Source organism: Amblyomma maculatum, chromosome 2 (assembly GCF_055883805.1).
Source record: "Amblyomma maculatum isolate TAMU_Amacu chromosome 2, ASM5588380v1, whole genome shotgun sequence".
In the NCBI taxonomy this organism is placed as follows: domain Eukaryota; kingdom Metazoa; phylum Arthropoda; class Arachnida; order Ixodida; family Ixodidae; genus Amblyomma; species Amblyomma maculatum.
Window position 1 is genome coordinate 11,158,519 of NC_139345.1, and position 21,943 is coordinate 11,180,461.

The 21,943-nt window shown below is 46.8% G+C and overlaps 1 protein-coding gene across 4 annotated transcripts in view; it reads right to left on the reverse strand.

Moving 5' to 3' along the window:
* The window catches only part of LOC146197934 (uncharacterized), a 115,553-nt gene that overhangs the window by 86,174 nt on the left and 7,436 nt on the right, over positions 1-21,943 (reverse strand). For all 4 annotated transcript variants that reach the window (XM_084593210.1, XM_084593211.1, XM_084593208.1 and 1 more), the window contains exon 2: positions 5,103-5,336. In XM_084593210.1, the coding sequence (XP_084449336.1) occupies positions 5,103-5,336 (234 nt within the window). The remainder of the gene's footprint in view (positions 1-5,102; positions 5,337-21,943) is intronic.

Consider the following 21,943-nt stretch of genomic DNA (forward strand, 5'->3'; position numbering starts at 1 on the left):
AGGTTACTATGAGTTACATTTTTTACTTCTAGCTTTCACTACCACCTTTCTTGACTGTCTTAGGTGGGAGAATATTTTGGCAGGTCCTCGGTGTGCAATCACATGACAGATGGGTGGCATAACCTATACGTCACGTACACGTTTCTGGTGTTTACTTCTTTCTTGAGAGAGGCACGCTGCTCAGTCAAAAGGTGTGGGTTAATAAACAGTGAGAGCCAATTCTGTGCAGTCGCAATATTTCGCTTTCATTCTTTTTCTTCTGGCGGTTTGGTGGGGTGGCTAGTATTCGAAGCGACGCAGGGACTCAGAGTCGTGGGTCTGCTTCTTTGCAGTGCTCTGCAGGGATTGTGCGTTTGCCTTCCTCACTATAATGAAAACGTGCAAGACTACTGACTGTACGCGGGGCCGCAAATATATTCAGTACCTAAGCATAATTTGCATGCAGTGCGCCCACACACATCCAGTTTTGTAATGGCGGAAAGGAACTGTTTAGCCAGAGAGCATCTAAGGGCGCACATCCAGTTTTGTAGTGGCGGAAAGGAACTGTTTAGCCAGAGAACATCTAAGGGCGCGTAAACGTTGATGTTTGGAATTAAGCAAGGAAATCACACAAGATGTTCCTTAGCCTATGGAAAGATAGTTTTTCGTTACTTTACTGTTCACATAACGGGCGAAACTTCTAACGCGCCGCGCACAAAAGCCGTCAGATATTTAGCGCTACTGCCACTCAGGCCAAAGCAGGCCATACCTCACTGCTGGGAAAAAAAAAAAGGAAGCAAGCATGTATACTGCACTGTGCTTTGCCGAGGGCAGCTCCAAGCCGTCACTGGCTTGGCACCGCGCTGTCTACGTTGGCTAGTCTGCCTGCCCCTCCTTTCATCCTTTCCACACTGCTAGGAAAAAAAAAAAAAAATAAAGAATGCGTGCGTGCTGCTGTGTGGTTTGCTCGCAGGACGGCTAGACACTTCCCCTCCTCCAGCTCGAAGCCATGCTCCGATGGCCAAGCACCTCCTTTCATCCTTCCAGTGCACCGGACTTCACTGACATCTTGCAGCCACACCACTCTCTCCAGTTATATATATATATATATATATATATATAAAAAAAAACCGGGACAGGACACGGAGTGATGCAGATCCTACTTTTGTGCCACATGATTGCACACCCAGGAATAGGTGAGACGGTGTTTTACGAGCAGCGATAAAAGAAAAAAACAAAAGGAAGCTAAGTTGCCAGCAAAAGTGGGTCAGAACCGTACCGCGAACTGGTTCTGAACAGTTCCTCCTTTTTGTTCCGGTCCTGGTTCAGTTCCAAGATGAAGGAAGAAATACAGGTTCAGTTCGGTTCCAGTTTGACATCATGATTAGGATAGCTAAGGCTATCACTCGACATATAAAGCCCTCCTTTAACTAAACTGTATGAAAGTGTCTGCGTAGCCGAGATGTGGCATGAATGACGGCTTCCAAGAGCACTGGATGGTTGATTATTATCCGCCTTCCCATCTCAAATGAGCAACCCGAATTGGCAGCTCTTCCCAACTTTTTGACATCTTGTAGACTTGCTATACCCAAATTTTTGAAATCATGTAGTCTTGCTAAGTCACACAAATCACCAAAGAATCAATGCCTGGTCTGCCAGCTGCCAGCTACCATTTGCCAGCACCATGCTTGCCATTTTTTCCCTCACAAACAACACCAATGCTGTATTTTCTGAGTAAAGTGCCTTTTACAGCTATTGTATTAGGAAGGCGTTTATAAGGTAAAATCGAGACGATAACCTGGGATCTTCGACTTAGTTGAAGACATTAGACTTTGCACGCCAGAACACTATCCGTCATGGCTGCTCGCACTGTGCACGACCGGTCCAAGTAAGTGTAGCACCTTAAGGTCTGCCTCAAGATGCTACGTACATGCGCAGAAAGCTTTTTATTCCTATTTTTATTTGCTGCTTGCAAACCCATATAATTTTTCTGGTTTATAATTTTTAATGCAAGAATGCACATCGTGTGTTCCAATTGTGAAACTAATTCTTAGCTGCGATCGCAAGAATGTAATAGTCAACATATTTCCATGGAACATCAAGGCTGTCAACTGCCGTAAGTTAGAAAAATACATTTAGTATTGCGAAGTTGAGAAACGCTTCTGAGCGCGACTGCAGCCGGGCTTCAGCGAGCAGCTAGGTACTTTTATTGCATGGTCACACAAATAAGGAAGAAAATTAATATTCACAGACGGAGAGCCTTCCTTGAGAGGTTTATTCCATAGCCTTAAACGTCGCCCATTACTAAGTTGACGTTTTCTGCCCAGTTCGCTATCCGTGGGTGCAGCAACTTTTATTTAAAAATATCTTGCATAGCTCCTCAGCGTAGGCACGGTCATTGTTTTCACACATTAGCTGCAGGCACTATGTACAGTGAGGAAGCAATGATGAAATCTATAGTTAACACAGCTTGCTGCTTCACCTGACCTCTTGAGACTTCATTATCCAGTTATTGAAGGTGCATGTAAGCTGACAAAGATCGATTCCTTCCTTTGCGGGGTACATCATTCTCCATTGCCCTTGTTTTTCATTAACCCGTAACTGGTCCAGGTGACTCAGGTTTCCTGCAACAGGCTCTAGCACGATTGACATGTCGCCTGAAAACTGAAATACTGCGTAAAGTAACAACTTGGTAGTGATAAACAAAACCTGGGGTTCTGAACTCCCCTTGTGGATCCTCCTCAGCGTACCCACACTTTGCTACCCGCCAATTCACCACATTCCCTTAATTACCACCTCATAGTAATTAAAATACAGTCGTAAGCCACTGTAGCACCTGACACATCTATGTAATCCCTCTTTACCGAAGCCATACGAACGTGCATTTGTGGTCTACAGGAGTAGTGTGCCTGACGTGGAATCTAAGGGTCCCACTTTCAATTCCTATTTCACCCTTACATCTTATTTACTCTGTTAGAGTTGGCAGCTCCTGTCACCTTAGACAAGTGATGTGTTCTCATTGCACCCCAGGTGTCTGGCCATATCACTACCAAAAGTGCCTCTTGCCAGAGGGATTTTTCAGACTTTTCTCAGATAAAGAGGGTGCCGGATTTTCTGTGGAATGCAGCTTTTTCTCTTGATCGCATCAGCTCAAACAGCCTCAAGAGTATCAACAAATATTGTATGCACAGGCTTCTTTGCTTGCAAGGCCACTCAAACCAGCAGCAAAATTTAGAACAAATTGTATGCTTATATAAAAAAAATGCCTTTGTACCTTTTTCCTGAAATGTCCTCGCAACATACCCTACGAGAAAAGCTTTTGGTGCCACCTCAACGTGTTCATCTGCTTCACAACACATAGCTAAAAATCCTAGTTCACTAGCCAGCTCCCCGGTAACTATAGGCGAACAGCGCAAACGTGACAGGAACACAGGAAAAGAGGACACAACTAGCGCTATTCTGTCTTGTTCTCCTGTGCTCCCGCTATGTTGTTTGAGCTGTTAACCTATATTAAATCACCAACAAGTTCAATCTGCTGTCCCTGGAAGCAAATTCAACGGCAGCTGGTAGGGCATCATGTTTTAGCATCTGGACTTGTTAAACTCAGCGCAGCTTTCATTTCAGAGGAAGTGGGTACATTTCCATTCCTCGCTGCTGCCGTTGCCTGAAGTGAGTACAGTAAAAATATTATAGGGTTTCTTAGATGACTCTTAAGAGGAGAACGACGAAAGCATACCCTTTTTCCCATATCGTTTGCCTCAGTTTCAGTCATTTCAAGCTGTCGTCTGATATATTGGTCGTTTCGTAGTCATGATCAGTCATGCCTGCCTAGTCATTGTAGTCCTTACTACACATAGCTAAACAGGTCTGCTCATTTCCAATCAGTTGTGGTCATTACAAGCCATCGTTTGACATATTGGTCATTTCGTAGTCATTGGCAGTAATGATGAGTCATGCCTAGTCATTACTACATATCGCTAAGCATTTTTACCAATTTCCAATTGATTGCGGTCATTACAAGCCTAGTTTAACATAGTGCTCAATACAAGTCATTTTAGTCATTAACATTAGTCATTAGCTCTATCAATGTCTATATATAACTTTTATTCATCACCTTAACTTGCTTGCACATGTGTACACAACGAAGTTTGCGCTGACCACGAAGACACAAGGCTAACACATCCAGAAAGGAAGCAAATCGCGCGCTCAGAGCCAGCGACCGCGGCAGCGACGTCTACCCGAACAAGGACGTGTAAGGCCGCACTTGGTGTGCTTCCATCTAGCGGTGCACGCACACGCACACACACACACTATTCGATGACGATCAAAACAATATGGAATGAATATACAGATTTATTTTTAAAAGCATGACATGCATACTTAAAGAGTGCCTTCAATGAAATCAAAACTAGCTATTGCAATTCAATGGCAAGTAGTGCTTGAAAGTCCCTTCATCACTTCAATGGTTCTTGCTAGACAAAGCACACTGAAAGCAACTCAATAGCCTGTTCCGATACCATGGTGTGCAAACCTATAACGGCTGTGGTAGAAGTGCTCATGAGTGAGACATAGCCTTACAAGCGACTGGCACCTGGCAGCCACTCATTTCTCTTTCTGTTGCCTTATAGAATGACACCACTACAAGAGGATCTCCCCAAAGTGGATGCTGGAAATTACCTGAGCTTTAAGACATATTTTGATAGTTTCATTAATACTATGTTCCAAATTACAAGGCCTTGTCTCTCTGCTAAGAAGGATGTTAATGCATTGTGTGCTTGAGTGGCAGGGGAAGCAAACATGTCAAGGTGCCAGAAGAACTCCACTACTAGAATTGTAATTGTTCGGCTACTTGTCTGATGTAAAAAAATAATAAAGTAAAATAAAGAAAGGATGCTAACACACAATTCTGTGAGCAATGATTAAGGCCAGAAATTTTCATGGAACTGCAGAAACCTGGAGGTAGTCCCTATTTCTGTCAACAAAATGCAACAAATGTTCATTAGCGCTGTAACCTCACGACAAGTTTTCAGCTGCCAATCCCTTTGAGCAACGGGCCCGCACTTTGCACTATCCTTCACTCCTTTTGCCATGATGAAACAAAGATGTGTGGCGCTGTCACTTGCCTCATATCCCGAGGAGCAGGCACGGTGCAGTGGGGTGGCCCATTTGTTGTCCTTGACGTTGACGCGTGCCCCATGTGCAAGAAGCAGGGCAGTGACTTGGTGGAGGCCACAAAACGCGGCCGCGTGCAGCACGCTGCGTCGCTCTGCATCCTGGTAGTTGGCCTCCTCCCCTTCTGCCAGCAACTCTTCCACCCCTTCCACATCTCCTTTAAACACTGCTTGCACCAGGTGGGGCTGCAAGACAGAAGCCTGCCCTTTATAGCTAGCACTGCAAAAATGGCATCCAATTAGAGCAGCTTGAAAAAGCTTTATCCGAACTGCAAACTTGGAAAAGATGCCACAATGTCGTGCAGTTTTTTTGCCCTAGGCCAGTAAACGTGACGCAAGGCACAAGCACCACGTCACAAAAAATATGGAAGCTATGTGGTGTCCTAAGTGTACTTGTTGCACTGATGGAATACTGGGAATGTGTGGCTGCACATTTAGTTTATGTAATGCAGGGCTGAAAACATAATCTGGCCGCAGAAACGTGTCTGTGTTGCAATACAGTGGCTAGATCTAGCTGAAGTAGCTACAACGCCTCTGCCCTCCGTGCAAAAATTAAATTTTTATTTTAACTTTACAAAGTTAGCTGAAGAGAATGCTCAGTATTACGCTTGTATGGAAATTACCCCAGCATTTCTCAAGAACTGTCTTACTGCTACAATCGAATCCACATTTTTATTCGAACAGCAGGTGAAATATGAAACCATTTCTTGCCAACATTCCCATGGTAAATGAACTTTCGTGCTGTTCTTCCTTACGTACGCATGGCAAACTGTATGGCTTCCATAATTTTAGGTGAGCGACGACAGCAAGAAATCACAGCAGCCCCAAAACAAACAATGTAGTTGGGCTGGCTGGTTTAAACGTATATATACTTTAAATAATAGCACAGGCCAATATTTTATGTACAGCAGTTCCAGATCTTTCAGGATGATAAATATGAGAGCCCATTTCGACAATAGCGGTACAAATGTTGTTATAAAATCGTAGCAGGGCAGGCATGGGCTATAGCAAATAGTGTGAACACCACCTTCAATCTACATTGTAGTTTGCCTAAAGGCGCAATGCTCAACAGTCTACAATACCTTATGGCAATGTCACAATGGAACTAACTGAAACTAAACACTGTCAATGCTGAGCAGGTGCAATTTATCTTACACTGCATATTCCACGGCTTGTTAAAGCGGGCCCTGGCCCTGCCAGGTCAGCAAAGCAAGTGCTGCGCATCTACACCTTTTTACCCCTTTCCTCATTTCAGGAACACAGAGGAAAATTTGAAGTTGACTTGAGCCATCAGATTTAAACATTCTAACAGCAAAGACTATTTTGCCTGAAAATAGTTTTTACAGATACAAGAGTTCAAATAACTAAATATTGGTATCATCATCTACTGCTTTCACAAACGTAATAGGATATGGTGTTTTTCTCCCCCATGTGGATCGCTGAAGCCATCACCTTTAATTACAGTGGGGATCACAGAGTATCTGTTTCAGTCCTGACGAGTTTTAATTGAACGACGACAAAAATTTTTAAATATGAACTCCCCAGTAATAAATGTCTTTTTTCTGCCAGATAAACACCAACACAGGCAGAGACAGCCACTGAATTTACATTACCAAGAAAAATAAACTGGGTGGAGTTGTCCTCAATGACCCTGGGCACAAACTGACATTGGCTTGTATCAATGGATTAACAAGTTCTAACAAAAACAGACCACTGTCACTGAAAGCAGAATTTTTCTATTATAAGCTAGGAAATATACATGTGTCACCATCACTGGCCAATTTCGCAACTAAGGATTTTTGTGGTGCAGACCTCAGAAACTATGTTCCCCTCCACACCTACTTACTACAAAATGGTGCAATGTGTACAGTGCAGCAAGGGTGTGATGAGATTTAATAGACTGGTGGGAAGGCTTTTAAATACAATTTTCTTACTGATAAAAGCGCAGACTGCTGCCAGACAAACATCAACCTATCGACAAATATCACAGAATCGATTTTTACTTACAACAGTGACTGGATTGAGTTGTTCTCAATGTCCCTTCACCTCTTGCTTTAACCTGCCTCTTTAAACCGTTGTATTTGAATGACTCCACAGTGAAATGCAGCTGGCATAGGACTGGGTTGATTGATTAGAAGGATATCGGAGAGGCTTTTGCCCTGCAGTGGGTGCGGTTAAGCTGGCCGTGGTGGTGATGATTTGATTGATGGCATGAAATGACCAATTTTGTGCAATACAGACCGTTTTTCAAGCTTGTTGTAAAAGAACCTCACTTCAGTTTCGAATAGGTTTCTTTTTTATTTTTTATTTTTTTTTTCGCTACCTGTAGCAGAGAGCGTTTTGAAACTTCTGCTAGAACTTGTCAATGCTAAGTGATAAAAACAAGCCTGGTGCCTGTGGAATGATAATGGTAAGCACGGCATAAAAGGTGGTGTCCTCAACCCGCAACGATACTACCCAGACACGGTAGTGTTATCACGATTCCATAGCATCGGCATTTGACTTAGCAGGTACAAGCGACAGTTTTGTGTTGAAAGATAACGTCCATTCGCCTGGCTGTTAGTAGTGCTCTTCTACATTTTGCGCTATTTCTACAACTGTCAAAGAGATTTACTGCTTTTTCAGCCTCTCTCAAGAGGTACTAAGCGTGATCTGAATGATTCTGTGCTATGATCAGTGTAGACGATCGCGTTTTCTCTAAGAAAGATGCTGGAGTCAACCTTGGTACTGCACTATAGAGTATCCCAAGGCTCTTCACAGGCAATCAATTTTTTCTTTAATGAATGGGTCTTGTAACCTTGCCTGCTGGTTTTTGACTTAGCAAAGCAGAAAATAAATATTCTGCAAATTTCATTTACATGTATTATTAATGAATATGTTGAATATTTCAGCAGAATTTTCAGCAAGTTTGTCAAATGTCTTTATTCAATTTTTTCGTTGCCACCAATACACATTTTCCCCTGCTCTCATTATGTTTTCAAAGAGGTGTTTGTGTTGTGTTGTGTTGGGTTTAGTGGCGCATAAGCAACTTAGGCTATCATGCGCCAATTTCATGGTTAAGAGTGTTGTATTTATGTAATTTAAACTTACATTCTGTTAAGGACGTTTGCTTCTATTAAAAACCTGAAGACACAGGGCAAATCAACGAGCGCATTTTCACCTAAAAGCAACGCTGGATGAAGAGGGATGTGTTGTTTGTAAAACTGTGTAAAATGTTTTTTTCTTAGTTGTTCAAGTTGTCTGCATGAGATTAAAATGTGGATGACTGTTAGCTCGTGTCCGCATGAATCATACAGGGGTTTATCCTGTTTAGTTAAAATGAAGCTATGTGTCCTGTTTAGTTAAAATGAAGCTATGTGTTAAATGTGTGTGGCCTATGCGAAGACGGCATGGAGCCACTTCTTTGAAACGTTCAAGGTGGGTGCTCGATTTCCACTCTTCTATTACAGGCTTTATGAGGTGTAGTTTGTTATTTGTTTCAGTGTTCCAAGTGGACTGCCATTTTTGTATCAGTTTACTTTGTAGCAATTTCATGCAGTCTTGAGATGGTATCTGCACTTCTTTTATTTTCTTGTCTCGAGCTTTGGCAGCGCACATATCTGCTTTTTCATTACCTCGGATTCCTACATGACTGGGTACCCAGCAAATTTTTATGCTTCGTCCTTCATCTGAAAGTGTTGCTATGCTGTGTATGATGTTTCCCAGTATTGGTATAACTGCATTTCTTGTGTGAAGGGCTGTGACTAGACTTAGGGAATCTGTGTAAATGATACTTCTTCTGAGGCTTTCTTTTATTATTTTCTCTATGGCAACAGAGACAGCATAGCATTCAGCAGTAAAGATGGACGCGCACTGTGGAAGTCTTATTATTTCCTCCTATTCGCCTTGAACAACTGCGCTTCCGACATAATGATCTGTTTTCGAGCCATCCGTGTAAAAGTCTGTGAAGTTACTGTATTTTTCTTTCAGCTGAAGGAATTCTTGTATGATGTGCTCTTGTGCGGTTATTGTTTTTTGGAACTGTGTAAGTGAGAGGTCGCAAACTGCAGGGACCAGGTACCAAGGAGGGAGGGGGTTAGGTCTTTTAGCAATACTAGGTAAACAATCCGGTAGCTCAACCTCTTGACACATTTGCTCAAATCTTAGGAGCAGTGGTCTCACTGCATTGGGTTTGTTGGTGAATAGTGTTCTAGAAGGGCATTTAGTTACTAGGGAATAGCAGATATGCTTTGGCAGTGATCTGATTTTGAATATATAGGCACATGTAAGTGAAGTAGTTCTGATTTCAAGAGGAGGTTCATTTGTTTCCACAAGCAGACTGGATATAGGAGAAGTTCGGTATGCTCCACATGAGAGTCGAAGTCCTGTGTTATGTACCGGGTCTAGTTTTTTTAAGTATGATGGTCTAGCTGACCCATATACTATGCAGCCATAGTCTAAGGAGGAGCGTACGACAGATCTGTAAATGTGTTTAAGGCATGTCCTGTCAGCGCCCCAGTGTTTACGGGAAAGAACTTTTAGTATGTTTAGAGATTTGGAAGCCTTTTTCTTCAGGACATTTATATGAGGAAGAAAGGTGAGTTTTTTGTCAAAAGTTACGCCTAGAAATTTGTGTTCGTTTTTCACTGGTAATTTCGTTTTGTTCAGGTGTAGTGTAGGATCTGTTTGTAAGCCTCGTTTGAGAGAGAATAGGACAGCTACTGTTTTTTGAGGAGAAAACTGAAATCCGTTTGTGTTTGCCCATGCTGCTAGTTTATTTATGGTCAACTGCACCTGTCTCTCACATGTAGATACGTTAGAGGATGTGTATGCGATCTGTAGATCGTCAACATAAGTCGAATACATTATGGATTTCGGGATAACTGTGCTTATAGAATTCATTTTTACTATAAAGAGAGTTGTGCTTAAGACGCATCCCTGTGGTACGCCATTCTCCTGTACAAAGTTCTTTGAAAAGGTTGAGCCCAAGCGCACACGGAATGAGCGATTTGACAAGAAGTCCTTCAGACAGTTCAACATCCTACCACGTATGCCTAAATCTGCTAGGTCACGGAGGATGCCAAATCTCCATGCAGTGTCATACGCCTTTTCCATATCAAAGAAGACGGCAAGGCAGTGCTTCTGTGAATAAACGCCTTACGAACAGTGTTTTCAAGGCGGACTAGATGGTCCGTGGTAGAACATGCTGTTTTGAACCCACATTGGTGTATGTCTAGAAGTTCTCGGGAATGAAGGACAAAGACTAATCTGGTATTAAGAACACTTTCAAAAGACTTTGCAAGGCAACTTGTGAGAGCTATGGGTCTATAACTGCTGGGGGCCGTTGGTGGCTTTCCTGGTTTCAGGAAAGGCACAATAATAGCTTTTTTCCAGGCCTCAGGAATACTCCCGGATACCCATACTTTGTTGAAAAATTTCAGAAGTGCTTCTAAAGCAGGTGTAGAAAGATGTGCAAGCATTTGATAGTGAATTTGATCTGGGCCAGGTGCGGTCTTCTTGCCGGCAGATAGAACTGTGTTTATTTCTTGTAGTGTTATTAACTTGTTATATGCTTCATTTGTAATTCCACTTGTTGGCAGTTTTTGTTTTTCGGCCTTGTTTTTGTATGTTATGAAAGATTTTGGGTAGTGTAGTGAGCTTGAAATTGCAGAAAAATGCTCGCCTAGAATATCTGCCTGTTCCTGTAAGTTTGTTTGGGTGCCAGGAGATGTTAGAAAGGGGACTGTGTACGGGGAGAAGTTACCATCCAGTTTGTGAACAAGCTCCCACATTTTTTTTTTATGTGATTGAGCTATTTATTGATGATATGTATTTTTGCCAAGATGCCTTCTCAGCGTTTCGGCGGACGTACCGTGCCCTAGCTTTCGCCTGCTTGAATTTTACAAGGTTTTCGTTTGTAGGGAACCTGCGAAAGGTTCCCCAAGCTTTGTTTTGTTTCTTCTTTGCATCTCTGCACTCCTGAGAATACCAGACTTTGCGATTTTTCAGTACCACTCCTGAAGACTGTGGTATAGCTACAAGTGCTGCGTCAATGATCCAGGCCGTAAATTTTTCATTTAACTCGTCGACACTCAGGTTTTCGGAAAAGACCTTTTCCAGGCTGGCTTCAGACTGGAATAGAGCCCAGTTTGCAAGGTGCAGCTTCAACCGCTTGGGTTTGTTTAGAGTGATGGAGGGTGAGGGTGTTAGGCTGATAATGACAGGCAAATGATCACTTCCTAGAGGATTGTCTAAGACGTCCCATTTAAAATCAGTAAAAATTGATGGGGAGCTAAATGATCAATCTAAAACGCTCATTTTCCCCGTGCTTGGGGAGCAGTATGTATGTTTTCCTGTATTTAGCAGGCAGACATCATTGCATAGTATAAAATCCTCTAATATACGACCTCTAGTGTCTGTCTGATCGCTTCTCCAAAAAGTGGAGTGCGCATTAAAATCTCCAACAACCAGATATGGTCCTGGCAGTTGTTCTAAAAGCTCTTCCAGATCATGAAGGGTTACGATTAGGTGCGGTTGGAGATACAGTGAGCATATTGTCACGTAGTGGTGACGAGGGCGACGACACAAATGAAGGGTCGATGATTGCACTAAAGAAACTCTTTATTTGGGCTGACTTGCGCCCGCAAAAGAACTAAGCAACTCGGCGGCGGCGATAGAAACAAACGTGCTCGTCGATCGTCGAACAAAGAATGCCCGTCACACTCGTCAACGCTCAAGTTAAAGGGTGCACAGAACAATCTAGATAACGCCGCAAACAGCTACCAGCACGGGCTGGAACATTGTGGAAAGACACCCGAGTGGCCGGAACCTTCGAGACAGATCTCTGTGCATCTTGCGCTACAACAAAACTGATAAAGGTGTGACTCGCGACATCGAGCATTAACAAACAAAGATTACGGAACTGATACACGGTCCAGAATCAGAGTGATAAGCCTGTATGCCGGCGGCTGTTAAAAAACAACAAATACTGTTTTGAAGGTTTCGCGGCATTACTCCCCCCTTAAAAAAACATCGCCTCGATGTTCAAAACAAAGGAACTTAAACATAAACACTGCAAAGTTTAAACACCACAGATTCTTTAACGCGCGTAATATGGCTTCAGTCGTACAACATGTACAATTTCTGGGCGTGCGCGTCGCCGTTGGGATGCTGATGCTCCGTCGGGAATGACTTCATAGTCCAGGGGTCCGACGCGGCGAAGGATTTTATATGGCCCAAAGTATCGACGCAACAACTTTTCACTTAATCCGCGACGGCGAATTGGTGTCCAAACCCACACTTGGTCTCCTGGATTGTACTCTGCGTGGCGTCGTCGTAAATTGTATCGTCGGCTGTCGGTGCGCTGTTGGTCTTTAATACGCAGCCGTGCGAGTCGTCGGGCTTCCTCTGCACGCTGCAGGTAGGCGGCGACGTCAAGGTTGTCTTCGCTGGTTACGTGCGGCAGCATTGCGTCGAGCGTCGTCGTGGGCTCCCTGCCGTACACAAGCTTAAACGGGGTCGCTCTGGTCGTCTCCTGGACTGCCGTGTTATACGCGAAGATCACGTACGGCAAGATGGCGTCCCAGGTCTTGTGTTCAGCGTCGACGTACATAGCGATCATGTCCGCGATCGTTTTGTTCAGGCGCTCCGTAAGGCCATTGGTCTGGGGATGGTACGCAGTTGTTCGTCGATGGCTTGTGTGACTGTATTCCAGGATGGCTTGCGTCAACTCTGCCGTAAACGCCGTTCCCCTGTCCGTGATGAGCACTTCTGGGGCGCCGTGTCGCAAGAGAATTTGTTCGACAAAAAATTTGGCGACTTCTGCCGCGGTACCATTTGGTAGTGCTCTTGCTTCGGCGTAACGGGTAAGGTAGTCAGTGGCCACGATGATCAACTTGTTACCCATAGACGAAGATGGAAAGGGGCCGAGGAGATCCATCCCAATTTGTTGAAAGGGCAGGATTGGGGGCGGAATCGGGTTTAGTAGTCCTGCTGGTCTGTTCGGCGGCGTCTTGCGTCGTTGGCACTCACGACACGTCTTCACGTAGTGGGCAACTTCGGCAGGCAGTCGCGGCCAGTAATACTTCTCTTGGATTCGACGCAACGTGCGCGCAAATCCGAGGTGGCCTGCTGTTGGCTCATCGTGCAACGCCTGCAGAATTTCTTGCCGAAGGGTTTTAGGCACTACGAGAAGCTGCGCGGTCTTGTTAGGTGCGAAGTTCTTCTTCACGAGGAGGCCATTGCTTAACGTGAAGGATGATAAATGTCGTCTGAACACACCAGGAGGGGAAGCGGTCTTTCCTTCCAAGTAATCGGCTAGCGCTTTCAGCTCAGGGTCTGATCGCTGTTGTTCTGCGAAACTGCTGGCGCTTACCGGTCCCAAAAAGGCGTCGTCGTCATCGTCCTTCGGGGGAGCATCGACCGGAGCGCGGGATAAGCAGTCTGCGTCTGAATGCTTCCGGCCCGACTTATAGATTACAGTCATGTCAAATTCTTGAAGTCGTAGGCTCCATCTGGCAAGGCGGCCGGAAGGATCTTTCAAATTAGCCAGCCAGCAGAGCGCGTGATGGTCGCTTACCACCTTGAATGGTCGGCCGTATAGGTATGGACGAAACTTAGAAGTGGCCCAGATGATTGCAAGGCACTCCTTCTCGGTCGTCGAGTAATTGACTTCGGCTTTTGTGAGGGACCTGCTAGCGTAGGCGATTACTTTCTCCTGTCCGGCACTCTTCTGGACGAGAACGGCTCCTAGGCCCACACTGCTCGCGTCGGTGTGTATTTCGGTCTCGGCGTTTTCATCAAAGTGGCCAAGTACAGGAGGGCATTGCAGGCGGCGCTTGAGTTCGTCGAAGGCTTCTCCTTGCGGCGCTTCCCATTTAAAAGGTACGTCAGCCTTTGTAAGCTGCGTCAACGGTTCGGCGATCCGCGAAAAGTTTCTGACAAATCGTCGATAATAAGCGCACAGCCCAAGGAATCGGCGCACGGCTTTCTTGTCGGCAACCGGTGGGAATTGTGCAATTGCAGCTGTTTTCTCCGGGTCTGGTGCCGCCCAGGGGCTGTTCGATGGCTGGATTACATCATCACGCAGCATTTCCTCAACTTGATCGCGAATGGCCTGCCGTTCTCGCGGCGATACACGATAAGGGCTTTGGCGCAGAGGTCGGTCGTGTTCGTCGGTTATAATGCGGTGCTTGGCCAGTGGTGTTTGTCGTACCTTCGATGATGACGAGAAGCACTCCCTGTAGTTTCGAAGAAGACTGCGAATCTGGTTTTTCCTGCTGTGGGTCAATACTGGATTGATGTCAAATGTGGGCTGATGGAATTGGTCCGGTGCGTCTTCCAGTGGTTGGTCGTGGAGGGCGAATACGTCTTTGAGGTCCGCTAATTCGTCGAGAAAAGCGATCGTCGTGCCCTTGTTGAGATGCCGGTATTCTTCGGTGAAATTTGTTACCAGCACCTGAGCTTGACCTCTCCGGAATTTCGCGATGCCTCTTGCGATGCCGATACCTCGTTCCAAGAGCAATTGAATATTTCCTTCGACGATGCCTTCAGCGGTTTCAATGTCTGTGCTACCTACGCTGACGGTGACGCTTGATCGGGGCGGCACGGTCAATTCTCCGTCGAGGACGTTTAGAGCGACGTGTTGCGTCGAAGTCGTCGTAGCAGGTATGGCTTTGTCTGCAGAGAGCTTGATGAGCTTGGATCGGAGGTCGATGATAGCCCTGTTTTCATTTAGGAAGTCCATGCCTAAAATCACATCGCGGGAGCACTGCTGCAAGACCACAAAGCTGGTGGGGTAAGTACGCCCATTTACGGTTATTCTTGCAGTACACCGTCCCGATGGAGTAATCAGGTTGCCACCTGCGGTGCGAATCAGCGGGCCATCCCAAGCGGTTGTAACTTTCCTGAGATGGGAGGCTAACGGTCCACTGATGACTGAATAGTCAGCTCCGGTGTCTACAAGGGCAGTGACTCTGCGACCGTCGATATCAACTTCAAGGTCACTTGTTCGCGTCCTCGCATTGCACGTGGGCCTAAGTGTCCGATCTCGGCTCCGTCGTTTCTTCAGGTCATGGCCGGGGCATACCGTTGTTACTTCGCTGGGCGGCGGTGTCTGCTTGCAGTCTGCTCGTGTTGTCGTCGATGACGTCGTGTGGAGCGGCAGTGAAATGGCTGCGTCGTCGTTAGTGGTCGTCGGCGGCGGAGGATCTTCGTCTTTTCGCCGTTGAGCAACCTCACCTCCAAAGGTTGCTGCCTTTAGTTTCCCCTGCGCGGGCTTGGGGACCTTCCACGCATACACTCATCATAGTTACGGCCTGGCGACGCAAAGCGGGCCCTGTACGGCGATGGAGATCTGAACCGGCGGCTTGGTGGCGCAATCTCACCGCTACGCAGGTAGTTGTCAATTTCTTGTGGTCGTTCACCTGGGCGTGGTCGTGGAGCGTCGACTGCAAATCCGCGGAGACCGATTCGTCGGTACGGGCAGTGTCGCAGAATGTGGCCGGCCTCACCGCAGTGGAAACATAACGGCCGGTTGTTTGCAGTCCTCCAGGCGTCGCACTTCCTGGGGCTTGGGGGTCGTTGGTAGGCTTGGCGGGCGGGGGCCAAGGGGCGGCTTTCAGGAACAGGACGGTAGCGGCGAGGGCTCGGAAAGTCATTACGTCGTGGCGCAGGGCGACGTAATGCGCCAGCGTAGTTCATTGCTGTTGTCTCTTGCGCTGGAACAGTCGCAGCCGTCGCTTGAGGAACGCCCAGCGCCTGCTGGACTTCTTCACGGACGACGTCCGCGAGCGTCGCCACCTGGGGTTGTTGCGATGATGGCAGCATTCGGCGGAGCTCCTCTCGCACGATCTCCCGGATTATGTCCCGAAGGTTCTCTCCGCTTGCAGATGCGCTGGGGTAGTGGCATGAGTAGTCTGGTTGGAGTGGTCGCTCGTAGTGGCGCATCCGGGTGTCCAACGTCTTCTCGATGGTCGATGCTTCACTCTCAAATTCTTCCACAGTTTTCGGCGGGTTCCGGACAAGCTCCGCAAAAAGCGACTCTTTAACGCCTCGCATTAATAATTTCACTCTCTCACCTTCGGTCATGTTAGGGTCGGCGCGGCGAAACAGGCGTTTCATCTCCTCTACGTAGGCCAGGACGGGCTCGTTTGGTAGTTGAATTCTTGATTGGAGGAGGGCCTGAGCTCTTTCTTTTCTGACAGAACTTGTAAAGGCCATCAAGAACTGTGCTTTGAATATCTCCCAATCCTTGAAAGAAGTCTCGTGATTTTCAAACCAAACTCGGGCATGTCCTTGAAGAACAAAGTAGACCTGCCTGAGTTTCGCAGCGTCGTTCCAACCGTTGAATTCTGCCACACGGTCGAAGAGGTCCATCCAGTCACCCGCATCTTCATCCGATCGTCCATGGAAGCAGGGAGGCTCACGGGGTTGGACGAAAACAACCGGTGCTGTAGGCTGGGCCATTGTCAGCGTCGATGCCTTCCGAGATCGAATGGAGTCAGGCAGCAGACCGTGTTCGGGTTGTAGGCCTTGAAGTCGGCGGCTGGCTCGGTGACCTGTAGGCTGGTCTTCCAGGGCGACAGGAACACGGCTTGGGTCTTCGCTTGAAGGATCAAAGGCAGCACCTCCACCAGATGTCACGTAGTGGTGACGAGGGCGACGACACAAATGAAGGGTCGATGATTGCACTAAAGAAACTCTTTATTTGGGCTGACTTGCGCCCGCAAAAGAACTAAGCAACTCGGCGGCGGCGATAGAAACAAACGTGCTTGTCGATCGTCGAACAAAGAATGCCCGTCACACTCGTCAACGCTCAAGTTAAAGGGTGCACAGAACAATCTAGATAACGCCGCAAACAGCTACCAGCACGGGCTGGAACATTGTGGAAAGACACCCGAGTGGCCGGAACCTTCGAGACAGATCTCTGTGCATCTTGCGCTACAACAAAACTGATAAAGGTGTGACTCGCGACATCGAGCATTAACAAACAAAGATTACGGAACTGATACACGGTCCAGAATCAGAGTGATAAGCCTGTATGCCGGCGGCTGTTAAAAAACAACAAATACTGTTTTGAAGGTTTCGCGGCAATATAGTTATTGTTTTATAATGAATGATAGAGACAGCAACAGCTTCGAACTTGGTTTTGAGGCTAATTTCACGTGTTGCTACTCCATTCTGCACTACAATAGCGACACCTCCAGATAGCCTATTTGCTTCTTTTCGGTCGCAGCGAAAGACGTGTCCTTTTAAAATGTTTTGGTGTGGTCCTAAGTTAGTTTCCTGTAGGCAAAGGGCTACAGGAGAAAATGAATGTAAAATGTCTTTTATATCATTGTAGTTGTTTATGAGACCTCGGCAGTTCCAGTGTATGAGGAACGCTTTTTTTTTTTTTTTTTAATGGAATGTACCTGAATTTAGGTTTCAGGTTTGTCTGGTCCTGTTATACGAGTTTTTTCTCTCAGTTTTTTTTTTTCTAGAGAGTTATGCCGCCGCTGCAGCGTGGACGAGGAAGGGGTTGTGTCCATTGCCTCAGGGGCTTTGGACGTTTGGGGAGAGTTAGGAGTGTTGGTTGCAGGCTTCCCTTCTGGGAGAGAAACCTTTTGGGCTGTTGGCTCTGGGGCCAGTGTGCCCTGTTTTTGCGATGGCAGGGCAGCTTTCGCTGCTTCTGCCTGGGGCAGGGATGGCCCTGCCTGAGGCTTACCCTCAGCGGAGACCAAATCCTGTTGTGGTGTGCTGCCCCCATGCTCCACCACATTGGAATAGTTCGGTTTGGCTGCGAACAAAAAAGTGCCCTGTTTAACAAGATATCGCTGTCGTGCCTCTTTAAACGTTATGTTTTCCTTGACTTTTATGGTAATGATGTCCTTTTCCTTCTTCCAAGAAGGACATGACCGTGAGTATGTGGCGTGTTCACCTGCACAGTTTGCGCAGTGTGGCGCAGCTTCACACTCGTCAGATTTATGTTCATTAGAGGCACATTTTGCACATGTTTGTCGGCCACGGCAGCTCTGGGAGCCATGACCGAATCTTTGGCAGTTGAAACAACGTCTAGGGTTTGGGATGTAGGGCCGGATGTCTACTTTGATGTAACCGACTTCAATGGATTCAGGGAGTTTGCTAGAGTTGAAAGTCAGAACTATGTGCTTTGTTGGTATTTCTTGGTTGTTCTTCCGGATTTTGATTCTGTGTACACCGATTACATTTTGCTCGGAAAGACCTTCTAGAAGTTCTTCTTCGGTGAGTGACAGGAAGTCATTCTCTGATATCACGCCTTGGACTGTGTTCAAGGATCTGTGAGCACTGACTGTTATTGGGATATCCCCAAATGTAGCAAGTTGCTGAAGGTTACTGTACTGGAGTTTGCTTTGTAGCTCAAGCAGGAGATCCCCGCTAGCCAGTTTACTAACTTTGTATCCTGGGCCTAGTATGGTTGTGAGAGACCTAGATACTGCAAAAGGGGATATTAGCCGAGCTTGTTTGGCAGGGCTTTCACTGTGGATCACATGATATTTAGGGAAAGTTTCATGCTTTGCTGAAAAGAACTGGGCTGATACATCGGTCCGCCTTTTCTCGGAAAGGCGATCAGTTTGTTTGGAGGAAGAAGCCATAAATAATGTATGATGTTCGGCCGCGGCGCCAGCCACCCACCATGGAGCCCAACGAGGGGACGGGGCAGGAATTGGCAGGCAAGTCCTGTCCACGTCAGCTGTACACCGTAACTATAACCTAATATGGCGTAACTCAGGGTAGTCAGCCACACAAGGTTAACTCTCGCCGCCTGGAAGTAAGGAAAAACCAAGAAGAGAATAGAGGACAGGAGAGTTGTAGGATAGAAGATAGGAACGTGAAAGATGAAGGGGAGGATAGGAAAAGGCGACTGCCGGTTTCCCCCGGGTGGGTCAGCTCGGAGGTGCCGTCTATGGGAAGCGTGGGCCAAAGTGGCATGTTGCCTCCGCCGAGGGGCCTTAAAGGTCCAAACACTCGGCATCGGCTCAACCACCAGGACCCCTTTTCCCCAGACACGACGATGCCACGCACGGCTAAGCGTGGGTGCTTGGGGTCCGTGGTGTCGCACAAAACACACAAACACCTGCTTTAACAGGTGCCCCCTGCGGGGTTTTCAAAGAGGTAGCTCTATTACCTACACTATGACGTGTTACAATAAATTAAAGGAATATTGTCACGTCTCAACAGAACGCCAAGGAGGGGGCCTAAAGATAGGACAGTTTGAATGGTCGACCAGAACGAATCTTGCGTTCACGTTTCCTTCTCTTCCCAGCTCGCGCTTGTGGTCCCAGTCGTCATCTTTAGTGTAGTCTTCTATGCGGCATTAGCCCTCCTCCTCAGGAAGCATCCTCCCAATGAGAGCAAAAGGAAGTAAGAGGTCAAGGCCAGTCAGAGTTGTACGGACGACGTCAACTTGTTGCTGGCGTCGCTTTGATGTTGACACCCCGTCTGGCACCACCACCTCATAACGTTGGTTAAACGTCGCTAAACAGCATGGAGCCCTAAGTATCGCCGCAATAGTTTTTCGGAGAGTCCACGGCAGCGAATAGGCGTCCAGACCCACACTTTGTCGCCAGGTTCATACATTACATGTTGGAGTCTATGATTGCAGCATCGCGCATCATGCTCCTGCTCATTTTTGATCCACACACGCGCTAGTTGTCGAGCTTCCTCTGCACACTGAGCGAATTCCTCGGCGTTTTGATAGAGATCATCGGACTCAGCATTCGGGAGCAACATTGCATCCAGCATCTACTGGTCGCCAGTGAAGGAGGCTGAATGGTGTTATGAGAGTGGTGTCTTGGCGTGCAGTATTGTAGGCTAACATGACGTAGGGAAGAATTTCATCCCAATTCTTGTGGTTCACGTCAACGTACATGCAAACCATGTCTGCGATCGCCTTATTGAGGCATTCCGTCAACCCATTGGTTTCAAGGTGATAGGCTGTAGTTTTACGGTGACTGGTACCACTGAGGCAGAGAACAGTCTCCAAAAGTTCGGCCGTAAATGCAGTTCCTCGGTCAGTTATAATGAGTGCCAGAGCGCCATGCCTCAGGACAATGTTCTTAACGAAGAACCGAGCTGCTTCGGCAGCAGTACCCCTTGGCAGAGCCTTGGTGTCCGCGTAGCCAGTTAGATAATTGGTGGCGACAGTTATTTATTTATTCCCAGCTGTAGACGTTGGAAATGGTCCCAGGAGGTCCATACCAATTTGCTTAAAAGGTGTCTTTGGCACTTGAAGAGGGTGGAGTAGGCTGGCTGGTTTTACAGGGGGTGATTTACGGTGCTGGCAGGTGCATACGTACATAGTGCTTCACTGTCGCCAGCAGTTTTGACCAGTAGTATCCGTGCTGTACTCTAGCCAACGTGCGGGTGTAGCCTAGGTGACCGGCGGTTCGCTTGTCATTGCACGCTTGCAAAACTTCACTGCGGAGAGCTGATGGGACGAGTAGAGGACTGCTTCCCCCAGGACAGAGTTCTTCTTGTAAAGTATGTTGTTGCGAATAAAGAATGAAGAGATTAGTCATGCGAAACTTTTAGGTACAACCGTAGTTCGCTTCTCCAAGAAATCAATAAGAGGGAGCAATTCCTGGTCCTCTTGCTGCTGTTGGAAAAGCGTTGAGTCATCTATGACTCCTAAAAACACGGTGTCTTCATCGGTCATAGTGGAAGGTTCGACCGGCGCTCGCGGAAGGCAATCAGCATCCATGTGCTTCTTTCCAGATTTGTAAATAACTGCCATGTCGAATTCTTGTAATCGAAGGCTCCAAGACGCGAGTCTCTCTGAAGGGTCCTTTGAGTTCGTCAGCAAACAGAGAGAGTGATGGTCACTAACGACTTGAAAGGGGCGAGTGTACAAGAGTGGAACTTCATAATCGCTCATACCACTGCAAGGCATTCTTTTTCAGTTGCCGTGTAGTTCGCTTCTGTTTTACATAGGGTCCTGCTGGCGAAAGCAATTGTTTTTCCCACACTATCCTGGTGCTGCACCAACGCAGCACCTAAACCAATGTTGCTGGCATCCATATGAAGCAGTGTAGGGACGCGCCATCAAAGTGCACCAGGACAGGTGGTGTCTGGAGACGCCTCCGCAGCTCATTAAAAGCTTCGTGCTGTTCTTCACCCCATTGTCATGTGTCAGTGAAGTTAATGGCCAGGCAATTCGTAAGAAGCCAGTAATAAACCGGCGGTAATAGGCGCAAAGACCCAGGAAGACGTCTTTTTGTCCGCATGTGTTGGGACCTTGGCGACTGCGGAGAGCTTTTCAGGATCAGGCCGGACACCTCCTTGGCTAACATGACCTAAGAATTGCAGCTCCTCGTAACCGAAGTGGCACTTCTTGGGTTGTAGTGTGAGGCCCGCAGATCGTATGGCCTGAAACGCAGCTAGCAAACAGCGTAGATGCTCTTCAAATGTGGCCGAAAACATGATCACATCGTCAAGATACACCAGGCATGTTTGCCACTTAAGTCCCGAGAGCACAGTGTCATCAGCCTCTGAAATGTTGCTGGTGCTGAGCATAAACCGAACGGAAGGACCTTAAACTCATACAATCCGTCGCGAGCGACGAGAGCTGTCTTCTCCAGATCCGTCTCATCTACTTCGATCTGCCAATATCCACTTTTCAAGTCCATTGATGAGAAGTAGCGTACATTTCGTAGGCGATCAAGGCAATCATCGATGCGAGGAAGAGGGTACAAAACTTTTTTGGTCACTTGGTGTAGCTTGCGGTAGTCTGTGCAAAATTGTAAGCTGCCGTCCTTTTTAACAAGTACCACAGGGGAGGCCCAGGGACTCTGTGA